The sequence below is a fragment of the Sturnira hondurensis genome, unplaced genomic scaffold (assembly GCF_014824575.4).
Source record: "Sturnira hondurensis isolate 20B ecotype Veracruz unplaced genomic scaffold, ASM1482457v3 Scaffold0005279, whole genome shotgun sequence".
NCBI classification, from domain to species: Eukaryota; Metazoa; Chordata; class Mammalia; order Chiroptera; family Phyllostomidae; genus Sturnira; species Sturnira hondurensis.
The window spans coordinates 222,975-245,191 of NW_028077910.1; the positions used below are offsets into that span (position 1 = coordinate 222,975).

Genomic DNA, 22,217 nt, shown 5'->3' on the forward strand with positions numbered 1-22,217 from the left:
AGTAATTGGGATTTCTGCTGTAATTAAATGAATTCATATGAAATATTTATAACTCTACTGTGCCTGGTACATTTTGAGGTCTTGATAAAATCTGGCTATTATTACTTTACAAGTAGAGGTTTAGTCAGGATTAATTGAGATAACTTTTATAATGTTCTTAGCGTGGTGCTGGGCACATAGTTCATTGTAGACACTTACTAAATCTTGGGTCCCTGTTATTTCCCATTGAGATTCTCAACTTCACATTATTTTCTCCCTCTTTCCCATTATCCTATGTATGCTGTGCAGAGGAACTCAAGTAGTACAAGTTTTGCTTAGGATTCCAGGACTTCACAGCATACGTGCTCACAGTTAAATAAAATCTAGAGCAGTGGTTCAGAACTGTCTGGAGACAGTTTCAGTTGTCACATCTGGAGGGGGGAGGATGCTAGGGATCTAGTGAATAGAACCAGGGATGCTGCTAAATATCCTACAACATACAGGACAGACCTCCACCCACCTTTACAGAAAGCAAAGATGTATTCCATCCTTAACATCAATAGTGTAGAGGCTGAGAAACCTTGTTCTAGATTTGCATATTGTCAGGATTTAGGGAACCTGGAAAACTTCGGAATGGGTGACAAAGTGAGGGATGATTTCAAGTTTGGAGTTGTAAATAATTGGCTAATTTATAGAACTTATTCTTTACCCCAAATAGCTCTCTTCCCCATTACAGTAATATATAAAATACCATACATAAGGTATTATACCACATATCAAAAAATAATTATGTTTTCTTGTTTTGCATCAAAATTCATTTTAAATTCACTCACAAACCAGGCGGGTATGTTGTAAGACTCTCTGGTGGGTAGAAAGATTTAAAACTCCCCAAGGAGATTGCATTGGAGAATTCAACAATCGTAGTGAATTAATACTTAGCCACTGTTTATGACTCTAGTGACACCATGTCACCAGGTGAGGTGGGGCCCTTCAGCCCACTTGGCAGTGCCAGAGCCTGTTAGGCAGTTGCTCCACGAGACCATGCCAGCTTATCAGCTTAAGCTGCTTTAGCTGTAATGTTGACAAGAGGCTGGGCACTGCCTTTAAAGGCTAAGGAAAAGGAATGTAGGAGAGAGTGTGAAAATTTAAAAATAAAATCCTTTGGATATTTTTTACAAAGACGCAGACAGCTTGCTTGGTTGGTATCCTTTGCTTCTTATTGTCTCAAATCAAGCATTGTTGGTAGTGCCTTACATACCTTAATAAAGCTAACATTTTTTGGTAACTATGGGGAAGGCTGTTCTTTTTGGTGAGCTTAGGGGAGAGTTAACAAGAAGGAGAGATCCACATAAAAAGTATTTCAATTTTTCCCCCCGGGAATATCTTGCATATTTCTTATGTTGGGTTAAGATAATAGCTTAATGGCCTTCTGACATGCAGAGGACAGCTATTTAGAAAGTGAAATACTACCAGGCCAGGAAGGTGAGCCAGTATTGGGTACTACCTTTCCCCTGGGAGCATCTTCTGATTCAGAAGAGGGTTAAGATTCAGGAAAGCTGAATGGTACTTTTGGCAGCCTTGTAGAGCTAGGGCCTATCTAGTGGGGCCCTGATGACACCCCCCTTTCACTCTGTGTTGGGACTATTAAGGGCTGCATCCTAGGAGTAATGGTAAACCTGAAGTAAACAGGTCCTCACAGGGACTTCCATTAAGACTCGATTGTCCCAATTTATGAAGTGAGAATGAGGTGATCGTGAATGGCTAATATATCAAGGGGCTTGGCAAACGGAAATAAGTTGGGGAAAATAGAACATCATTCTAAGATTAAAATTATTTTTATAGTTAATTTTGTAAATATAACATGCGAAACTTAATAAAAATTAGCGAGATATTGCATAACATGTGAAAAAGAGAGGGAAATAGAATAGGCATGTAGGGGCTTCAAATATTAAGGTCATCAAAATAAACTTTACAATTTAATTTTATTTTAATTTCTTTTTAATGTATTTTTTTTGATTTTGCTATTACAGTTGTCCCATTTTCCCCCCTTCACCCTGCAAAACCCCCACACCCACATTCCTCCACTTTAGTTCATGTCCTTGTGTCATACATATAAGTTCTTTGGCTTAACCTCCATCTGTTTACTTTTTACCTAACATCTATGCTACTTATTCTCTGTACCTTTTGCCCCTTTCTCCTCATCCCACTCCCCTGTTGATAACCCCCATGTGACTCCATTTCTGTGGTTCTCTTCCTGTTCTAGTTGTTTGCTTAGTTTTTTTTTTTTAGGTGTGGTTGTCAGTAATTGTGAGTTTGCTGTCATTTTACTATACATGTTTTTTATCTTCTTTTTCTTAGATAAGTTCCTTTAACATTTTGTAAAATAAGTGCTTGGTGATGATGAACTCCTTTGACTTGACCTTATCTGAGAAGCACTTTATCTGCCCTTTCATTCTAAATGAAAGCTTTGCTGGATAGAGCAATCTTGGATGTAGGTCTTTGCCTTTCATGACTTGGAATACTTCTTTCCAGCCCCTTCTTGCCTGCAAGGTCTCTTTTGAGAAATCAGCTGGCAGTCTTATGGGCATTCCTTTGTAGGTAACTGCCTTCTTTTCTCTTGCTGCTTCTATGATTTTCTCCTTCATTTGAATCTTGGGTAATGTAATTATGATGTGTCTTGTTGTGTTCCTCCGTGGGTACAACTTCTTTGGGACTCTCTGAGCTTTCTGGAGTTTCTGGAAATCTACTTCCTTTGCCAGATTGGGGAAGTTCTCCTTTATTATTTGTTCAAACAAGTTTTCCACTTGTTGCTCTTCCTCTTCCTCTTCTGGTACCCCTATAATTCGGATGTTGGAACGTTTAAAGATGTCCTGGAGGTTCCTAAGCCTCTCCTCATTTCTTTGAATTCTTGTTTCTTCTTTTCTGGTTGGATGTTTCTTTCTTCCTTCTGGTCCACACCATTGATTTGAGTCCCAGTTTCCTTCCCATTACTATTGGCTCCCTCTACATTTTCCTTTATTTCACCTAGTGTAGCCTTCATCTTTTCATCTAATTAGCAGCAAATTCAATCAATTCTGTGAGCATCCTGATCACCAGTGTTTTGAACTGTGCCTCTGATAGGTTGGCTACCTCTTCATTGCTTAGTTGTATTTTTTTCTGGAGCTTTGATCTGTTTTTTCATTTGGGCCATTTTTTTTCTTGACACACCAGTTATGTAGTGAGGGGCAGAGCCTTAGGTGTTCACCAGGGTGGGGTAACCCATGTCTCTAGGTTGTGATGCTATATGTGGGGGAGGCATCTGAGAGGGAACAATGGTGCTTGCTCTGCTCTCTGCTGGATTTCAGTCACTTTCCTTGCTACCCACAATCAAATTGAGCCCTCTGGTGCTGATTCCATTTTGGGTGGGTTTGTGTACATTCCAGGACCCTGTGGGTCTCCCCATAGGTGTTTTCAGTCAGTGATTTGAGGCTTTCTTTCCCTGGGCTGGCACCCTGGTTGTGTGGCCTGTCCCGCTCCCCCTTTGTTTTGTCTGATTTACCTGTAAACGAATGTGAGACCATTGGTCTGCCAGCCACAGCCTTGCTGTGAGTTCTCTCCACCCTGGCTGCCTGACTTGGTTCCTCCTACTGGTTGAATGAATGTGTCATCTTTAACTCCTTGGTTGTCGGACTTCATACAGTTTAACTTTCTGTCAGTTTTTGTTTTTCATTTTTAAATTGTTCTTTTTTGGTTGTGCAAGGAGGCACAGTGTATCACAGTGTACGCCTTCATCTTGGCTGGAAGTCTCTACAACTTTATTTTTTACATTGAAAGATTTAAAAGACAAGAATTAGAATATTGTAGAAAACTAAAACTTACAAAATAAAACCCAAATGGATTTTTAGAAATGAATATTACAGTGAGAGAAATTAAGAACTCATAGGATTGATTTAATAGTGGACTTATCAGGGCTGAGGAAAGAATTGCAATTCTGAGGATAGGTCAATATCCAGAATGAAGCACAAGAAGACAAAAAATGGTAAACATAAAAGAAGAATAAGACATACAGGGAATACAATGAGAAAACCTAACATATGACCAATTTGGAGGCCAAGGAGGAGAAGTGGGAGAGAATGAGAGCAGACAGTATTTGATGTGATAATGACTGAGAACTATCTAAACTTGACAAAGAACATCAGGGAACAGGCCCTGGGAACACTAAGCAGGGTAAATAAAAATAAATGTGCACTTTGGCACATAATGGTTAAACTGTAGGAAACCAATGAAAATAATCTTTAAAATAGACCAAGGTTACTTTCAAAGAAGCAGCAACTAGCTTAAAGCTGATTTCTAAATGGTAACAATGCTCATCAGAAGACATTGGGATGTTTTCAATGTACAGAAATAAGTTACAACCAAATTAAGAGTTTTATACTCAGTGAATGTATTCTTCAAGAATGAGAATGAAATAAAATCTTTTCAGACAAATGAAAACTGAGATAATTGTTTAGAACAAATATTACTCAATACTAATTGCAGAGTGTTCTTCAGGCACCAAAATCATGAGCTCAGACTGAAGACCAGAGATTAAGGAAGGAGTAAAGAATAATGAAAATGGAAAATCATGGGAACACATGCAAATTAAAACTTACTATACACAAAAACAATAATAATGTCTACATGAACAATAATGATATATAAGTTGGGAAGATAATACATGGAGTTAAAATGTTTTATTGTTCTTGATTAGTCAAGATTTCAAGTTGTAATCTCTAGGCTAACCACTAAAATAATAGCAACAGAACAGATAACTGCCACAAAAATAGAAGGGGAAATGGGATTACAAACATAATCAGGTAAAAAAAAGGGTGGTTTTTTTCATAAATGAACTTGGGCAAGTGGATGTTCATATAAAAAAAAGATGCCCAGAAACTTGACCCCTACATAAATATCAATTCCAGGTTAACTGTACTCTAAATGTCAAAAGAGAAACCATTTGCTTCTGGAAAATAATTTAGGAAAATATTGACCTCAGAATATATAAAGACCGAACAGAACCAAAAAAACCTACCAAAAAAGGTAACATTTGGCTGTATTGAAATTATAAAGTTTTTTCATACAAAGACATCATTAAGAGAGAGAGAAGGCCACACAATGGGAGAAGGTATTTTCAAGACATAACCAATGGAGGTTCATATCAAGATTTAAAGAATCCCTAGAATGAATATGCAGAAGAAACGATCCAATAGAAAAATGGACTAGGGGCTTGAAAACCAACATTGTACAAAACACAATATCCAAATGGCTAATAGGAAATGGAAAGGCATTTGGCAATAGTAGTCATGAGAATCAAAGGAAATATTACCATATTAGCTAAAATTAAAATTACAGATGATACCAAGTATTGGTGAGGATTTGTTGCAATAAAAACTCTCATACCTACAGGGTTGGTGAGAGTGTATATTGGTGAAAGCACTTTGGAAAACCATTTGGCATTATCTCCTAAACGAAGCATACTCTATGAGCTAGATATTATTCCCAGATTTATACCTGACAGAAATGTGCATGCTTGTGCATGAAGAGATGTATGTGAGACTATTCACAGCAGAATTGTTTGTAATGGTGCCAAACTGTGATTCAAAATGTCCACTAAAAGTAGAATGAATAAATAAATTGGCATGTTCATACCACAGAAAATAATACATTAATAAAAAATGAATGATGCATGACCAAATGGAATGGCTCTAACAAATACAGTGTTGTGTGAAGGAAGCCAGACACAAAGGGAAATATTCTGTATGATTCCATTTATGTAATGTCTGAAAACCAGGCAAAACTAAAATACAGTGTTTGGGGATATATGCCTAGGTAATAAAACTGTAAAGAAAAATAAGAAAATAATTGCCACAGTGTCAAGAGAGTTGTTACATTTGACAGAGTGCAGGGCCCCTAGTTATTGGGAAGAGGCATGAAGGGTGTTTTTGTGGTGCAGGAAATATTTTATTTCTTTGACCTCATGGTAATTACATGTAGGAAACTCTGTGGTAAATGCTTGAGCTGTATTCTTTCATTCCTTGCATGGTTTGGTATGTGTGTTATAGGTCACAGTTAAAAACAAAGTAATGGCATTTGCCCCATTAGGACCAAAAACTGACCCACTACCCTGTTGACAGCAGACAAGATCCTCATCCTAAATTTTTAACTGAGACTTTCTATGGTAGGTCCGATTCCTGTTTATAGTGCTGTTAATGCATTTACAGGGCTGTAGTGATAAAATATCAAAACGAAGAAGTGGAAATATGTTCCACTTTTTGATACTTATTTGACTTTGGCCAATTTCCAATTCCATGAAATGTGGAGAGTTTTATAAGCATTTGTTGCTACAGGTCAGCTTTGATTTAAAAATCTGACCTGAGGGAAGATCTTGAAAGACATACACTTTGTGGGAGAGCTGAGCTCTATAGATTCATAGAAAAAAGTGAGGACTGGCATTATTTGTAGCCGCCACAAACAAAGGAAGCCAGATCAGACATTTTCAAAAGCCAGTCTTTGAAATATTTATTATGTTGAGTCTTCAGGGACAGTTGCAAGAATTCTTGTAAGTTATTGCAATGAAAACGAAAGATGGATTTTCTTACTTTGTGTCAATATATCACAAAATAAAGCCTATGTTCTAGAATCAAATTTCAAAGCTACTGAATTTTTTCAGTACATACAATCTATGTCACTTAAGTGCTGAAAATGGTCATGACAAGTTTTTACAAGGAAACCTGGAGTTCGTGAGGGCTGTGCTTCTACAGTGAGGACCACTTTTCCTAGTGGAGTGGCACTGGGTTGCTTTGGCATGTGAGAGCAGTCTGGTTATCTGAATTGCCACCATAAATACAAAGCTCAGTATATTCGACTTAAAACTGATAATACCAGGTTGGTTCTGCTGACATTTGACTGGTTATCTCAAACTTTGTAACTGCACATTTTACATGCACCTTGACCACCTACCATGTGAACTTTAATGTATCAGTGCTAGAAAATTCAGCTTCTATAAGTATTATGTCCATATGTGTAATATTCCCATTAGTGCTGGAAAATTTAGCCTCCATATGCCTCATGTGGACATAATACACATGGAGAAAGACACGGACATACACACTGTGACCTGGAATTGACAGTCTCCCCTGTGCCAGGTACTGCATTCTCTGTTTGGCACCTTACATTCTCTGCTCTAAGTCTCACGGTGAGCTTGAAAGATGGCCACTGTTTTTTACCTTTTTAGAGAAAAGGAAGCTGAGGCTCAGAGAAGTTAAGTTACATCCCCAAATTTGTAGAACTAAGTGACAATGACTGTGGAAAAGCAAATATAGCTTTACCCTGTGGCTCCCAGGTATATGACAAATAGCTGAGATTTTAGCTTGTACAATCTAAGCCGTACATTTGCTTTGACAGACTCAGTCCACTTGTGTATAAACAAGAATATGATGTTTATTCTTCTAAACGGAAGTAAAGGGTACATCTGCACTGCCACAAAATGGGGGAGTGATTTGTCCATAACTTGCACAGAAAATAAATGTTTCCCAGGCCAGAGTTAAATAGTGAGTTCTGTTTATAGATGAGGCAGGGCTTGCTTCCTGGTGGCATTTTCCTTTGAAATGCTGCCACAGGGGAGCTTCAGAGAGAGATGAGCTGAGTGTGGGAGATTTGTTGGGGTGACCTACCTTCTGATTGATTTTTATCGTCTCTTCGGTGTGGTACAGAAGAAGCTTTTCGCCTGAAGAAGTCAGGTTAACGTACACCTGGAGGCAGGGGTACTGAGAGAGTTTCCAGCAGTCTGGGCCACAGCTGAAGGAGCAGTTAAATGTTTCCGTAATGGACGCATTCAACAAAGTGCATTGAGACTCTTCGGTCCACACACTGCAGAGAGATGGGAAGGGTAAAACACAGGTTCAAAGAGCTAATGGCAAGGCATGCATACATAGAGGGGGTCATTTGTCCTTAGCCTGAAAAATGTTTTCCAAATCTATAATACAACCTATTTGTTAAAGTTTATTCCTTTGAATAGAGCAGCCTTAGGCAAATAGTAATATAAACATAAACGAAATTTGCCTGGTACCTGAGAACTCTTTCAATGACTACCATGGGTCATAGTATAATGTTCAATGTTTGATTTAAGTTATTTTTTTCTATTTCAAATTCACTGATAAGCATAAAGCACCTTGCTATATCACAACCTGCACTCACTCTGTATTTCTATCTTGTAAGCAGCTTCCCGCTGTGCCCCAGCCCTCACCTCTGCAGTGTCTGCCCAGTCTGTAGGCAGAGAAGGGAGAAGGGAGAAGAGGAGGAGAGATGACAAAGGGGTGCGGGGGCAACTCGACCGATGGAAGGACAGGGGTGGAGTTCTCTAAGGCCTTTCTAACAAGGGAGAAAAGGTAGCTGAACATTTTGATTATACCAAGAGAAATCACTTGTGCATCCCCCTCTCCCCACCCTGATTGGTGTTTTATATACATTATCCTCTCTTCTATATGTTGGGCATTAGTTCCCTTTATAGGCAAGTGAACTGAAGGCCAGAGAAATCAAGTAGCATGCAAGGACACAGAGCTGGTAAGTGATGGCAGTTGTGATCCCACCGAAGCCTGGATTTCTCTCTCCAAGGCCCAGGCTGGTTCTGTGTTGTGGTGCTGCCTCCACTGTGCCTCCCAAGAGCACAGTGGAAAAGAGGACCATCCATGCTGACTACCGGCTTCATGTTTGTGCCCTGGGACCTTTCAGTTAGAAAGATTAAAGGAAAAACATTTCCAGCTGCTTATTGACTTGTTTTTTACTTTAAAATATTTATAATTTTATGACCAAGAGTAACATTTGTGGTTTGGAAGTAATGCACCAGCAGTCAATATTTTGCTTCTGGGTGTAAGCCAATTTCTGTAGTGAACAGAAGAAAACATGTTTTCTGTGCAGAATAATACCCCTTTCTTTTGCGGGACATGTATTGACAGGCTCCCTCTTTTCTTTCTTTTTTTAAAAAGATTTTTATTTATTTATTTTAAACAGAGGGGAAGGGAGGGAGAAAGAGAGGGAGAGAAACATTAATGTGTGGTTGCCTCTCACACACCCCGCTATTCAGGACCTGGCCTGTAACCAGGCATGTGCCCTGACTAGGAATCGAACTGGCAACCCCTTGGTTCGCAGGCCGGTACTCAATTCACTGAGTCACACGAGCCAGGGAGGGACCACCTTTTCTTGTCCAGCTTTATACCAGAGGCACTGTAGTAGCGTCAACCCCCACTGGTGAAACAAACTGAATTTTCCTAGGGTGTCAGTGATCGGAGTTTGCTTATCCATAGAGGAGAAAGGCTTAGATGGTTCTAAGCAGATGTGGGGAACTGAAAGTGGTTGGAGTCAGTGGACACTCGGGGCCTGAGTCACCAGCACTTTCGTTGAGAAGGAGGCAGCTGAAGGCTTCCAGGAGACAGAGCAGAGCAGCCACAACTGAGAGAGATGGTGCCTTAATTTTAGCGAATTACTGTATTTCAGCTACAGTTTGCTTCTAAAGTGAAAGTATTAATTTAAGTGGAGAATTAAATGCCACAAAGTGGTTTGATTCTTTTTTGGATGGAAACCTCAGTTTTTCATTCAAAAGGCTCTCACCTCTTTAAGCTGAACCACTGTGAGACTTTCCCTGTTTGTTAGGGTAATGCTGAGCTCTCCTGCACTCAGTGTCCAATTGACAGGCAGTGTTAGCTAGAGAGGCTGTGGCCTACTCAGGGGGGAATACATGTGAAATCACAGTGATTTAATTGCCTTCCTATCTATTCAGTAAACCATGGGCAAATAGCGAAATGAAAAGGGTTCAAAATCTGTACTCTTTTTTCAAGCTGGTGCACAGCAGTGTGTCTCAGCTCTCGCAGCACATTAGAATCAGCTGGGGAAATTTGAGAGCTACTGGTGACTGGTTCCCACTCCAGAGCAATTAGATCTGACCTCTGGGGTGATGGTGGGGGGCACTGAGCACCAGGACTTTTTAAAGTTTCTCAGGAATTTTAGATGTGCAGTTGAGAACCACGGATGTGCAGGGTGCTGGAGGAATGGGGTGGGGTGGAAAAGGAATGAGGGTGGAGAATGAACAGAAGTATATAGAGGCAGGAGGAGGGTCCCGGGAATTAGTGTGATGTGGGTTTGAACCTTGGCTCTGCCATATGCTAGAGTTGTGTGACACTGGGCCAATGATTTCTGTCTTCAGCCTCAGTTTTGCCATTTTAATAGTGAGTATATGAATATTTACCTTATAGAATAGTTGTGACAATTAAACAAGTGATGTATGGCAAGTTCCTGGCACATAGTAATGGCACACAGTGTATAAATACAGATATGTTATCATTATTACTAGACAACATAACTGAAAACTATTACATGCCAGGCATTACTCAAAGTTCTTATTAGGAAGGAACGGGAGAAGGGAGAGGGCAGAGACCCGAGACCCTGGCCCAACCCCCTGGGGGTGTTACCTCTGCATGTATGAGCGCAGGAGGGTGATGCCCAGTAGAAAGTACATCATGATGGAGCACACCATCATGGTCAGTCCCAGGAGAATGGCCCGGTCCTCGCCTGCTTTCAGTGCCGTGACAGTTTTCCTTTTGTCCAGTAGGTCGTGGTCTCTGATTTTTTGGTAAATATTTCTGAGGTTGAAAATAATAGAGTCTTATAGGAGGTTCAGAGTTCATCAGCACACCGCTGGGAAGTAGGCAAGTCACTGCCCATGCCTTCCCAGGCCAGGGACGCCCGTAGGAGCCCACTCCAAACCTGCCTGAGTGCAACTGGGTCCCAGCACGCACCCACTGCCTCCCAGCACACACATGCAGACACACAGACACACAGACATCTCAACCCCGAGCAGACACAAGGAGCCCAAACACTTCTCTTTTCTTACGGAGCAAATGTATTATTTGACCACTTGCTGATACAATAAAGAATGTTTGATTTAAAAAAATCAATCTCAGGAGCATATTCAAAACAATAATAAAAATCATCCTACCTGTTTTAAAAATGTAAATTATAAGTCATAACAGGAATTTTTTCTTAAAAAGAAAACCACAAGAAACAAGCTCTCCTTACTTGGGGGCCATGTCTACCTGTAAATACCTGGTTCTTCTCTCTAAATCTAAAGAAAAAAGTGCAATCCTCCCAACCATTAACATAGTGCTTTGGGTTTGTGGCTTTTGCCAATTAACTCCCGGCGGATCATCCCTGATCATTTTATACACAGTGGAACATTAATTCAAATAAATGGCATTATACACTGGGAATCTGTAACTTAAAACTTTATTTTCCCCTCAATAGTAATAGACAAAAGTTATTTTGGTTAACATTTTCCTAAAGCTTAAAGTTGCTTGAGGCTCACTCAGTTGGCTTAAAATTGATAAGCGATGTTAGGATGTAGAGTGGCGACTCAGCCTTCTTCTATCTGTAAACACGTTAGTGAGTTTAGAACAATGTTAGTTAAATCAAGGTGAGTCTCTATAACTTTGGCTAGTTATTATCACTAGTATTATTGTCATTTACTTTACAGCAGCCATGTTGGGTATGAAAGAACACGAGATCGGAGTCAAACAATCTCCAGAGTCCCAGCCCTGATTTCACCGCTGACTGACTGTGTGATCAGCGACAAGTTCCCAGCCCCTCTGACTCCCAGGTTCTGGCAAAGTGGGAATGAGGTTCCTACGACATTGTAATGTAGTACACTGTGATGGTTAAATGAGATGCATAAGTAAATTACCCAGGAGAATGGCTGACATGAGGTATTTAATAAATGTTCCCATTGAAAAATGGGGTGAGAACTTTGGCTCCATGACATGAGCCTCAGAATATCCTAAAATTACTATTCTCCAAAGAATTTTTAAAGGACAGAATGGCAAAATAACAACAACAACAACAATAATAATAATGTGAAAAGTTTATGAGTAGAGGATTGGCTTTGAAACAAGGTCTGGAGGAAAAGGCAGGAAATTGAAGTATGAAATTGCTGGGGGGTGTGGGGTGCTTGAAGCGATCCGTGAGAAGGATGGGAAGGAAGGATTCCAGCGTGGCAGGCGGCCAGGGAGCAGCATAGGTTCTCCTTTAGTTTCTATTCTGAGAAGGGAGCTCTGGATTGAAGGGGTGTGGGAGTTGGGGAATTGCTGGTAACTTTAGGGAAGAGAGAGAAGGACAAATAGAAGGCTGAAAATGGAGAAAGAAAATCTTATGTCAGTTTTTTAAGCTTCAGGCCAAAAAAAAAAACCAATATACACAAGAATGACTTCAGATTTTTCTTCAACATGTTAATCACTAGTCATTCTTGTTGCTTAAAAGAGAAACCAAAGTAGAATTCAGTATGGAACTTCTCAAGGGAGGGAAGAATTCCTGGTGCGTGTGCCGTTGGTATGTGTATTCAACAGTTTGTAAATGCATTTAACTTGGTGTGCCAGGGCGGCCTTCCTGGTGTCGTGGTGGGCATCTGTTCCGGTTGCCTGGTATATTTTGAGCTGGTTGTTAAATATTTTGGTTCCTGATAGAGGTATGAAAGTGTGTATATACTTAATATATTTCCAAAAGATTTTAGAGTATAATATTTATTACTTTGGTTACTAGGTGTAAAATTAACCAATTAGCTTGCTATTATTATTATTATTTTATAATTCTCTTTGTGAGGTCTTCCTCTTCCTCTTACAAATCGTATTCTCTCCTGGAGAAATGGGCCCATGGTGGAAGGGGAGGGGAATCGCAGAGAGGCCTTTCCTTCTCACATTTCATGGCCCTGTTCTTGCTGCCTCCCTCCTGCCTGCACTCTTTGGCCACTCACTGTCTTCATTGCCAGAAGCACTGAGAGAACCTATTGCTTATTATTCTCAGGTTCCCAAGCCCACTGCGCCCCCCAGTAGCTGGCTACCTCCCAGCTTCTAAGATTCCCCATTGTTTTTTGACACTTTCTTGGGAAAATGTAGGGTTTATATCAAAGCTCTTTAAACTTGACCCTTTATGGACTGGAATGAAAAAAAAACAACCCAAAACAAAACAAAAAGAAGATCAGTGCCCAATAGCAGCTAAAATCCTTTAGCAGGTCGACTTCTGAAACAGGAAGAGTCAAGCTGAACCTGAGTGACTTTGAAGACCTGCTGTGGAATAATAATCTGACATTATTTTGCTAGTATTGTTTATCAAAGTGCATTTAATCCCCATGGCTGCCATTGAGATTTGCATTTTCTGCAGATGGGAGCTGGCAAGGAGGAGTGGTGGCCTCCCACTTCCAGAGAATTAGGCTTTCAGACAGTGTCAATCACATCATGGAGATACAGTGTGATCAGTCAGGAGTGTCACCGGAACGAGCGATTAGAAAAAGGATTCAAATGGGTAATTTACAAATCAGTTTGAAAATGGCTAACAAACGTTCCTCCCATACCCCAGAATGTGAAGTGAAGCAGGAAAATGACGGGTTCCCACACAGGCCAAACACTTCTGGGAAATTAGGATATTGCCCAGCCAGGCTAAAGTGTGCAAGTGGAGTGAAACTCATAGAATTCATCAATAAGTTATTATTGAATTAATGGATAAATTAAGAAATGAATAAATGATTTTGGAAAACAACATGTTTAGTTTAAGCCCACAAAATTATCTTGAGTGCTGGTAACCTCTAGTTACTGGGGATATGGCCTCTAACCAATAAGAAGACAGACATTGAAAAAAAGTCAAGATAGGGCATTCAATTCAATGATGTAGCTATTCACAGAGTGAGTAAAGTAGAGGAATAATTTCCTCTGATTGAGGGTGGAGGACAGGGACAAGTATCAAGTGTGGAAAGCTCCCTGAAGGAATGATAGCTTCAACAGAGTCTTCAGAGTTGAACCAGTATTAATTAAATGAGACAGGAGTCAAGAGCATTTCAGACAGGAGGCAGTACATGAACAAAGGGACTAAGGTTTGCAGGTGCACGGACTGTCAGAAACGACAGGCATTTTTATATCACAGGGATGAGGATGGGGTGGGGAAATGGGGCAGATGAGTTTGGAAAGGTAGTAGTAGTTCATTAAGGGTTTTGTAAATCATTCTGAAGAGCTCAGCCTTTGTCCTTGTAGTTAATGGGAAGCTGTCAGAGGGTAACATGATCAGAATTGAGTTTCAGAGTTACTCTGGCTGCAATGCAGAGATTAGATTAGAAATGGAACAAGACTTAAATCAGAAAGAATTAGGAGATTATTCCTGTTGTGTTGGCCAAGGATGATAACTGGATCTAACATCAAGGGAAAATAGATGGAGAGAAAAAGATGTATGGAGAAAGATCTAGGAGATAAACCTTCAGGATCTGGTGATCGATAGAACAGAAGAGATGATAAGGAAGGAAGAAAAATGTTGTGGTTTAGATTTATGGCCAAGTACTGAGCTTGGATAACTAGGGCCATGGTAGAGAGTGTAAAGCAGGAAACCTTATCCCTAGTCACCAGGGCTCCCCAGAGGATGTTTGCTGCCTGGTAAGAAGTGAGAGGCTGATTGTATATTTGTAGATTCTCTCTCCCACAAACACAGTGTCCTGAACTCAGGTGGAGAGGAATGACATCTGATTGGTGAAATGGGCCAGAGCCTGACAGTCGGGGGCTGGATCTATCTTTTGGGTGAATTTGGAGGTCACACTGCTCATGTATAGCACAATTTTTTATTCATCATTTGGCATTGCCTTTGTTCAGGCCTAGAGTGCTTTGCCCCTCCTATCTACAGGTAGTAAGTTTCAGCTGGGAAAGGAGTACAATGGTATATTTTGGGTCTCAGTCCTAAACATCCTTCTTCATACTAGGAAGCCTTGTAATTTGGGAGTTACTGTGACACTATTAACAGAGCTGACATTTTATCTCCCTTTGGTTCTTTGTATCTATTCTCTGTGAATCTTATTAGAAGAGGGTTTGGGAGAAATAAGAGAATGAAGGCTAGTATAGGTCACTAGAGTTGAGATCTAAGGAGCAAAAATGAGGTTGGGGCATGACTACAAGTTCAGTTTTGAATATAGGGGATGTACAACAGTAGGTATAAAGCAGGAAATTGGATGTAAAAGTTTGAAGCAGATTGAACCTCGACAGATGTTGGCAAAGCAGTGTGTTTAAGCTCTGATGGGGCAGTGTTGGCTTCATGGTTCCTGGTGAACCATGAATCAGCACGGTGGGTACAAATCAACATTTACACACGTTGACAATAATGGCTAGAAGATATGAAGAGTCTTTGCTACATATACAGGGAACATTTTGTCTAAACCCTTTTACAGTATGTGAGTTATTATTGATAAATCACTGGCAAACCTAAGTATAACAGAGTATTTTGCATAAAAAATGTTTTAATTGTCCAATAAAGTTTTATTTTTTCCAACCCAAGCAACAGTCAACATAATACAATTTTATTTCAAGCTCCACATTTATATACTTTCTTAAACTTTGATATTAGGCCTATGATTCATAAGCAAAATATTTGAGGCTATATGTGTGTGTATGTGTGTGTGTGTATACACACGAGGTCTGTCCAGAAAAAGTCCAGCCGTTGTTAATACAATNCAAACCTAAGTATAACAGAGTATTTTGCATAAAAAATGTTTTAATTGTCCAATAAAGTTTTATTTTTTCCAACCCAAGCAACAGTCAACATAATACAATTTTATTTCAAGCTCCACATTTATATACTTTCTTAAACTTTGATATTAGGCCTATGATTCATAAGCAAAATATTTGAGGCTATATGTGTGTGTATGTGTGTGTGTGTGTGTATACACACGAGGTCTGTCCAGAAAAAGTCCAGCCATTGTTAATACAATGTGAACTGTTGTGTAACATAGATGTAACCTGGCAGCTGCAGACACTGGACTGGGATGCACATGAGTGAACAATGATGACTTCACTGTAGTAGTCAGTGAGGGCAACAGACACTGTTGAACATGTGTACTGTGTGGCCATTGCATTCAAAATGACTGAGTGAGTAGAGTGACAAATTTGCATCAAATTTTGTATTAGGCTTGAATATTCATCTGCGGAAACTATTTAGATGATTCAGAAGGCCACAGCTATGGGAAACTGGTGATTGGCAGCTTCACCACAACTCCATACCTGCTCATTCACCATGTTTTGTGCAGAGGGGTTTTTTTGGTGAAACATCAAATCACTCAGGTGACTCAATACCCCCTACAGCCCAGATTTGGTGCCCTGAAATTTTTGGCTTTTCCCAAAACAAAGATCACCTTTGAAAGGAAAGAGATTTCAGACCATCAGTGAGATTCAGGAAAATATGACAGGGCAGCTGATGGTGATTGGGAGAACTGTGTGAGGTTCCAAGGTGCCCACTTTGGAGGGGACTGAGGTGTCATTGTCCTATGTACAATATTTCTTGTATCTTGTATCTTATTCAGTAAATGTCCCTATGTTTCATATTACATGGTTGAATACCTTCTGGACAGACCTTGTATCAATGTGGTTATAAAGAGTAAAATGTGCAAAAAAGATCTTTCTCCTTGGTTTTTACTCATTTATATTCAAATTCCCTTGTTATTTAGCCTGCAGGAAAAAAGTATTCAGGTTAATGCAGGGTAAAGGTCATTTATGAATTTATTTGTTTATTCATTTGTCAATGTTTTTTAAAGTCTTCATAAGATGAGACACATCGTGCTAAGTTCTGGGGATACAAAGTGAATAAAATGTCTCCTGAGGGAATCTGTGAGATACAAATAATTATGTGCATTGCAATGAGACTGATTGGAGAGGAGCACAAGAGGGAAGCAGGTTCATATGCTGGGGGTGGATTTGCTAAAGGATCAGTCACTGAATGGCTAATGCACAGAGATGAGCCATTCACCAATTTATTGAGGGATCCCTTTGCTGAATGAATAATTTGCCCACTTTATCACTTTTACAGATTTATAAAGACATTTTAAGGTATATTATTTTAACTATAGTAAATGCATATGAATATAATTTTCTTATAAATATTTTGAGACTATATGTTAAAAATAAATTCAATTATAAAATATATTCTTTTTATTCTTCTTAGCAGTGTTTTAAGGTCTGTTTGATTTTTTAAAGAAAGCTAAGTTTCCTATGGAGACTTAGTCTCCTCAGTATATTCTCATGAATATATTCATAGATCTATCTTTCTTGCATATATTCTTCTAATAGATGTAATGGAAGTTTAGCATTTCATATGGGAGGCTTTCAGTTTACACTGATTTCTTTCAAATTCTTTTTAGAATCTTTTGCTGTTTGGCTAACATTTCAGCATCACCGAGATCCCTGTGGCAAATTTCACATTATGACTGCTTACCTAGACTTGTGAGCTTTCTCAACAAACCCAAATTTGTTTCTTTTAACCATTCATAAGGTTATAGTAATTGATTTGGGATGAAAAATTTCAACAGCTTTTTGAAGATTCGTGAAGTTTTATTTAATTGATTTTTCTTTTGTCCTTATAACACTGTTTTACAAAATGCTCCCTTGCCTCTGCCCTGGCCCTGTTATTGCAGTAGGAGGGGTCTGGGTAAAAGCAGGGGTGGGGGAAGGACTCTCCGCCGGGCGAAGTTGAAGAGCAAAGTCAGTGTAACGCACAGCGTGACCTGCTGATCCTAGAGGGAGGCAATCCAGGAGGGGAAACTGAAGAACGGAGAGAGAGCAATAGGGCGTGGCTGTGGCAGCGGGTAGGGAGGGAAGACCAGGGGACAGAAAAGGGAAGGCAAGGCTGGAAGCAGAGGGTGTTGGGGAACCAGGGATGAAAAGACGAAGGGGCAGAGGGATAGAGAACAGTGGCTGCAGAAACTGAGAGATGGAGGGGGAGAGTCTGGGGCCCCTGCAACCTTTTTGGTCCCTGCTAACCTGTTGAACCATGTGGGGTTGCAGTGATCATACAGAGTTTTTGGAACATAGCAAATTTGATATATTAATCAAATGATTGACTGGTAAATGATTTTTTTTTTTTGCATATTGGCTTCAGGCAAATTGGTATCACTGTACTGGGCATTCCTTGAAGAGTTAGTGGTAGATAAATTGATCCAGGGCTATGATTATTGTTAACCAGCATGAAGGCGGTTTGGGAGACTGCCACTTGGAGGCCATAATGACTTGGTTTAAGCAGGCATGGTTCAGGTCCTGTGACAGACTGAACAGAGTCTCCAATGAGCAAACAATTGGGAAGGGAAAGCACATCCAAGCAGAATGTGAGGGAGTTGGGGAGCTGGTTGTGGTTGGATTCCAGGATCTGCTGGGTTGGGGGTGGCAGGCAGCGGACTAGTTAGATAGTTAGGAGCCAGAGAAAAAAGAACTTGTGTGTCTTCTGAAGTTACAGGAACAATTAAAATAATTTAAGCAAGGAAGTGCTATGGTTAGATTTGTACTTTAGAAACACCACTCATGTTGGTGTGGTTGGTCGTTTAGAAAGCTTTACATTCGGATGCAAAGTGACTAATTCTGAAACTCTCCCAGCATTTCCTCTGTTAAAGAGGGGTTGGAAGAAAACAGTGGTAGGGTGATGAAGATTCAGATCTAGGCATCATTTGTGTCCAGAAGTAACGATTAACACTGTGGGCTTTAACGAAACTTTCTACTTAGTCAGAAAAACAAAAAGACGGCTAGGAGACTGGAGCGCACAGAGGGCAGGGTGTACAGATCAGCAAAGGGCACGGAAGCTGTCGGGAGGTAAGGAGACACCTAGAGGGTGTAGAAAAGAGAAACAGGAAAGCTCCCTGAAAGTGAAGTGAAGAATTATGCATATCTGAAATCACTTGGCAGAGAGCGCTTCAGGAACTTACACATACTACTTAACATACTGAATATCCATATTTATGCCTCTCTGGCCCACTGAATACTGAGCTGCTCAAGAGCTAAAATCAGTCTGCATTCATCTTTGTAAGCTCAATCTCTTACATTTATAGGCTCACAAAGTATGTTCCTTTTATGTGGGCTAGAAGTGGCTACACATATGCTTATTTCTGAAGTAGCAAGCACTGGGAGGCTAAATGGTTACTGAAACCAAATAAATCAGAGAACCAAAGCTGAAACAGGCCCCTGGCTTCTGGCTTCCTAGCAGTGAACTCTGCTACCAACAGAGTTACTATTCCTTCCAGAAAAACTGAGCTTTTCAGGCAATAAGAGCTCTAATTTCCAGACTTCAAGGAAACATGCCTTCTGTTAGATCCCGTGAGGATGGATCTGTGGGGCAATGAATTGCTAAGTGCCAGCGGAGATGAGATGAGCGGAGTTGCTAGGGAGTTCTGCTCCTGCACCACTCAACCTGCTGACCCATATGGCAGAGCTGGGAGTGGCCTCAAGGCAGCCAGGGGTCTGCCTTCTGTCCACCAAAGCCTTCCAGCCTTCCACGTGTTTGAGACCTGCTTCTCATGTGTGTATCTTCATCTTCTATTTGTTTCAGATTTCATTGTTTTGTTCTTTTTTTTTGAACTAGTAGGTATATATTTACATGGTTCAATTTGATCAGTTTAGTTGTCTTTCTGTTTTTAGTCTTTTGAAGTGTCCATTCCATTGGAGGGAATGTGCTTCTGAATTTGGGAATGAACAACACTTAATACTGTGTGAGCATGAGGGGTTTTGTCTGTGAAACTAGTGTTATTCATCGTCGAGGAAGACTTGGAGTGATATTTTAAAAATACGGCAGTATTAAGTGTCATAATCTCTTATATTTTAAAAATAAGAGGTTGTGAGTGAGAGCAAGATTATGGAAACAAAAGCAGGAGTTGATTCTTTTTAGTCCTGTCTTTAACTGATCAGGTCACACAACTTCCCAGTGGTATCTTAATTTCTTTTCTCTCTCTCCCTTTTTTATTGTTCAAGTACAGTTGTCTCCATTTTCCACCCCCCCAACTCCTCTCTACCCCACCCATCTCAATGTCCCACCCTTGATCCTACCTACCCCTTTTTGGTTTTGTCCCTGGGTCATACATGTTCCTGAAAGCCTTTTACCCCTTTCCCCTCTTATCCCCTCCCCCCTCCCCTCTGGTCACATTTCTATGTCTCTGGTTCTGTTTTGCTTGCTTGTTTGTTTTGTTGGTATCTTAATTTCTAATTCTTATCTATTCTTAACTGATATATCAGCATCTTAAATTTTATAAATCCTTAGTGAAAAATACAAAAAAACCCCCCAGAAAATTATATGAATTATTTAGGTAAGTAGGCGATCCCTATAACCTAAAGAGCCTTTGAGGGGTATAACCTTTATATTGAGCATATTATTAGGCTCTATAGCATACAACATGATCAATTAGGATGTATTTAAAACTGAATGATAAGAAAAACACTACAGAACAACTAGTAGCATGCAACTTAAACAATACAGAAATAGAAATATTTAATCTTAAATGTTTATGTTGGATAAGAAGAAAGCCTGAAAATTAATGAACTAGACACTCAACTTAGTGAGTTAAAATAAAGTGTAAAAAAGGAAATTGGAAACAGCAAAAATAAATTAAATAGAAGATAAATTATATTAGAAAATTAATAAATTCAGAGGTTATTTTTTAAAAGATTAATAAAATAGACAAGCTTCTGGCAAGATTGATCAATGAAAAAATAGAGAAGACCAAATATTAGGAATTAAGACAACCATAAGCACAGATACAGACTAGATTAGAAAGATAATAGAGGATATTAAAATAACTATAGCAAGACATTTGAAAACTTTGATACATAATTTACTAAAATATACAGCAAATTTTCATAAACATATAACTGACTGAAACTGATTCAAGTAATTAGAAAATCAAAATACTTCTAAATCATTAAAAAATCGAGTCATAAATTTAAAATATCTTCTTAATGGAAATACCAGGCTCTGATATTTATAGGTGAGTTATAACTATTTTATACAAGTCATTTCAGAGGAGAGAACATGATGGAATGCAACCAAATCTATTTATGAAGTTAGCAAAATATGGTACCAAAACCAAATCAGACAAAAAGGAAAACTGCATAAACATAAATGTAAAATTTTAAAACCAAGTTAGTTCACTGCATCTAACAATATACAAAAGTGAAAACACATCATGATCAAGTTGGGGCTATCCAGGAATATAATGTTGTCATCATTTGATTATCTACTAATGTAATATATTACATAAACATTTTAAAAGGTTACTATCATACATTAATACAATAAATGTAGAGAAACATATCTGATAAAATTTAAAAATCTATTCATGATAAAAATTCTTACCAAATCAGAAATAAAAATATTCTTTCTGGCCCTGGCTGGTGTAGCTCAGTGGATTGAGCGCAGGTCTGTGAACCACACGATTGCGGTTCGATTCCCAGTCAGGGCACATGCCTGGGTTGCAGGCCAGTTCCCAGCAGGGGACTCACAAGAGGCAACCATACATTGATATTTCTCTCCCTCTCTCCTTCCCTTCCCTTCCCTTCTAAGGATAAATAAATAAAATCTTTTAAAAAAATTCTTTCTGTGATAAGTAGTGTAAAGAAAATAATTATAATGCTAAAGTTTTATACGTAACAATAAAATGTTTGAAGAATGTACTTGATGCATAAGAACAAATCAAAGATGTTCATTATTGCCTGTTTTAATTTTATTTTTGTTTTTAAATATGTTTTATTGATTATGTTATTACAGTTGTCCCATTTTTCTCCCTTTATTCCTCTATTCCATGCTCCCCCACTTCTACCAGCGTCCCCCCCAACCTTGGTTCATGGCCATGGGTTGTACATATAAGTTCTTTGGCTTCTCCATTTCCTATACTATTTTTAACCTTACTCTGTGTATTTTGTACCTACCATTTATGCTTCTTATTCCCTGTACCTTTTGCCCAATTCTTGCCCCTCCATCTCCCCATTAATAATGCTCCATGTGATCTCTGTTTCTATGAATCTGTTCCTGTTCTACTTATTTGCTTAGTTTGCTTTTGTTTTTGCTTTTTTAGGTTTAGTTGTTGATAGCTGTGAGCTTGTTATCATTTTACTGTTCATAGTTTTGATTTTCTTATTTTTCTTAGATAAGTTCCTTTAACATTTCATATACTAAGGGCTTTGTGATGATGAACTCCTTTAACTTGACCTTATCTGGGAAGCACTTCATCTGCCTTTCCATTCTAAATGAGAGCTTTGCTGGATAGAGTAATTTTGGATGTAGGTCCTTGCCTTTCATGACTTTGAATACTTCTTTCCAGCCCCTTCTTGCCTGCAAGGTTTCTTTTGAGAAATTAGCTGATAGTCTTGTGGGAATTTCTTTGTAAGTAACTGTCTCCTTTTCTCTTG

At 39.3% G+C, this 22,217-nt stretch overlaps 1 protein-coding gene across 2 annotated transcripts in view; it reads right to left on the reverse strand.

The window, feature by feature from the left end:
* The window catches only part of KCNMB2 (potassium calcium-activated channel subfamily M regulatory beta subunit 2), a 237,723-nt gene that overhangs the window by 7,693 nt on the left and 207,813 nt on the right, over positions 1-22,217 (reverse strand). For both annotated transcript variants that reach the window (XM_037046495.1, XM_037046494.1), the window contains exons 3-4: positions 10,461-10,631; positions 7,671-7,866 (exon numbers count right to left, since the gene is read on the reverse strand). In XM_037046495.1, the coding sequence (XP_036902390.1) occupies positions 7,671-7,866; positions 10,461-10,631 (367 nt within the window). The remainder of the gene's footprint in view (positions 1-7,670; positions 7,867-10,460; positions 10,632-22,217) is intronic.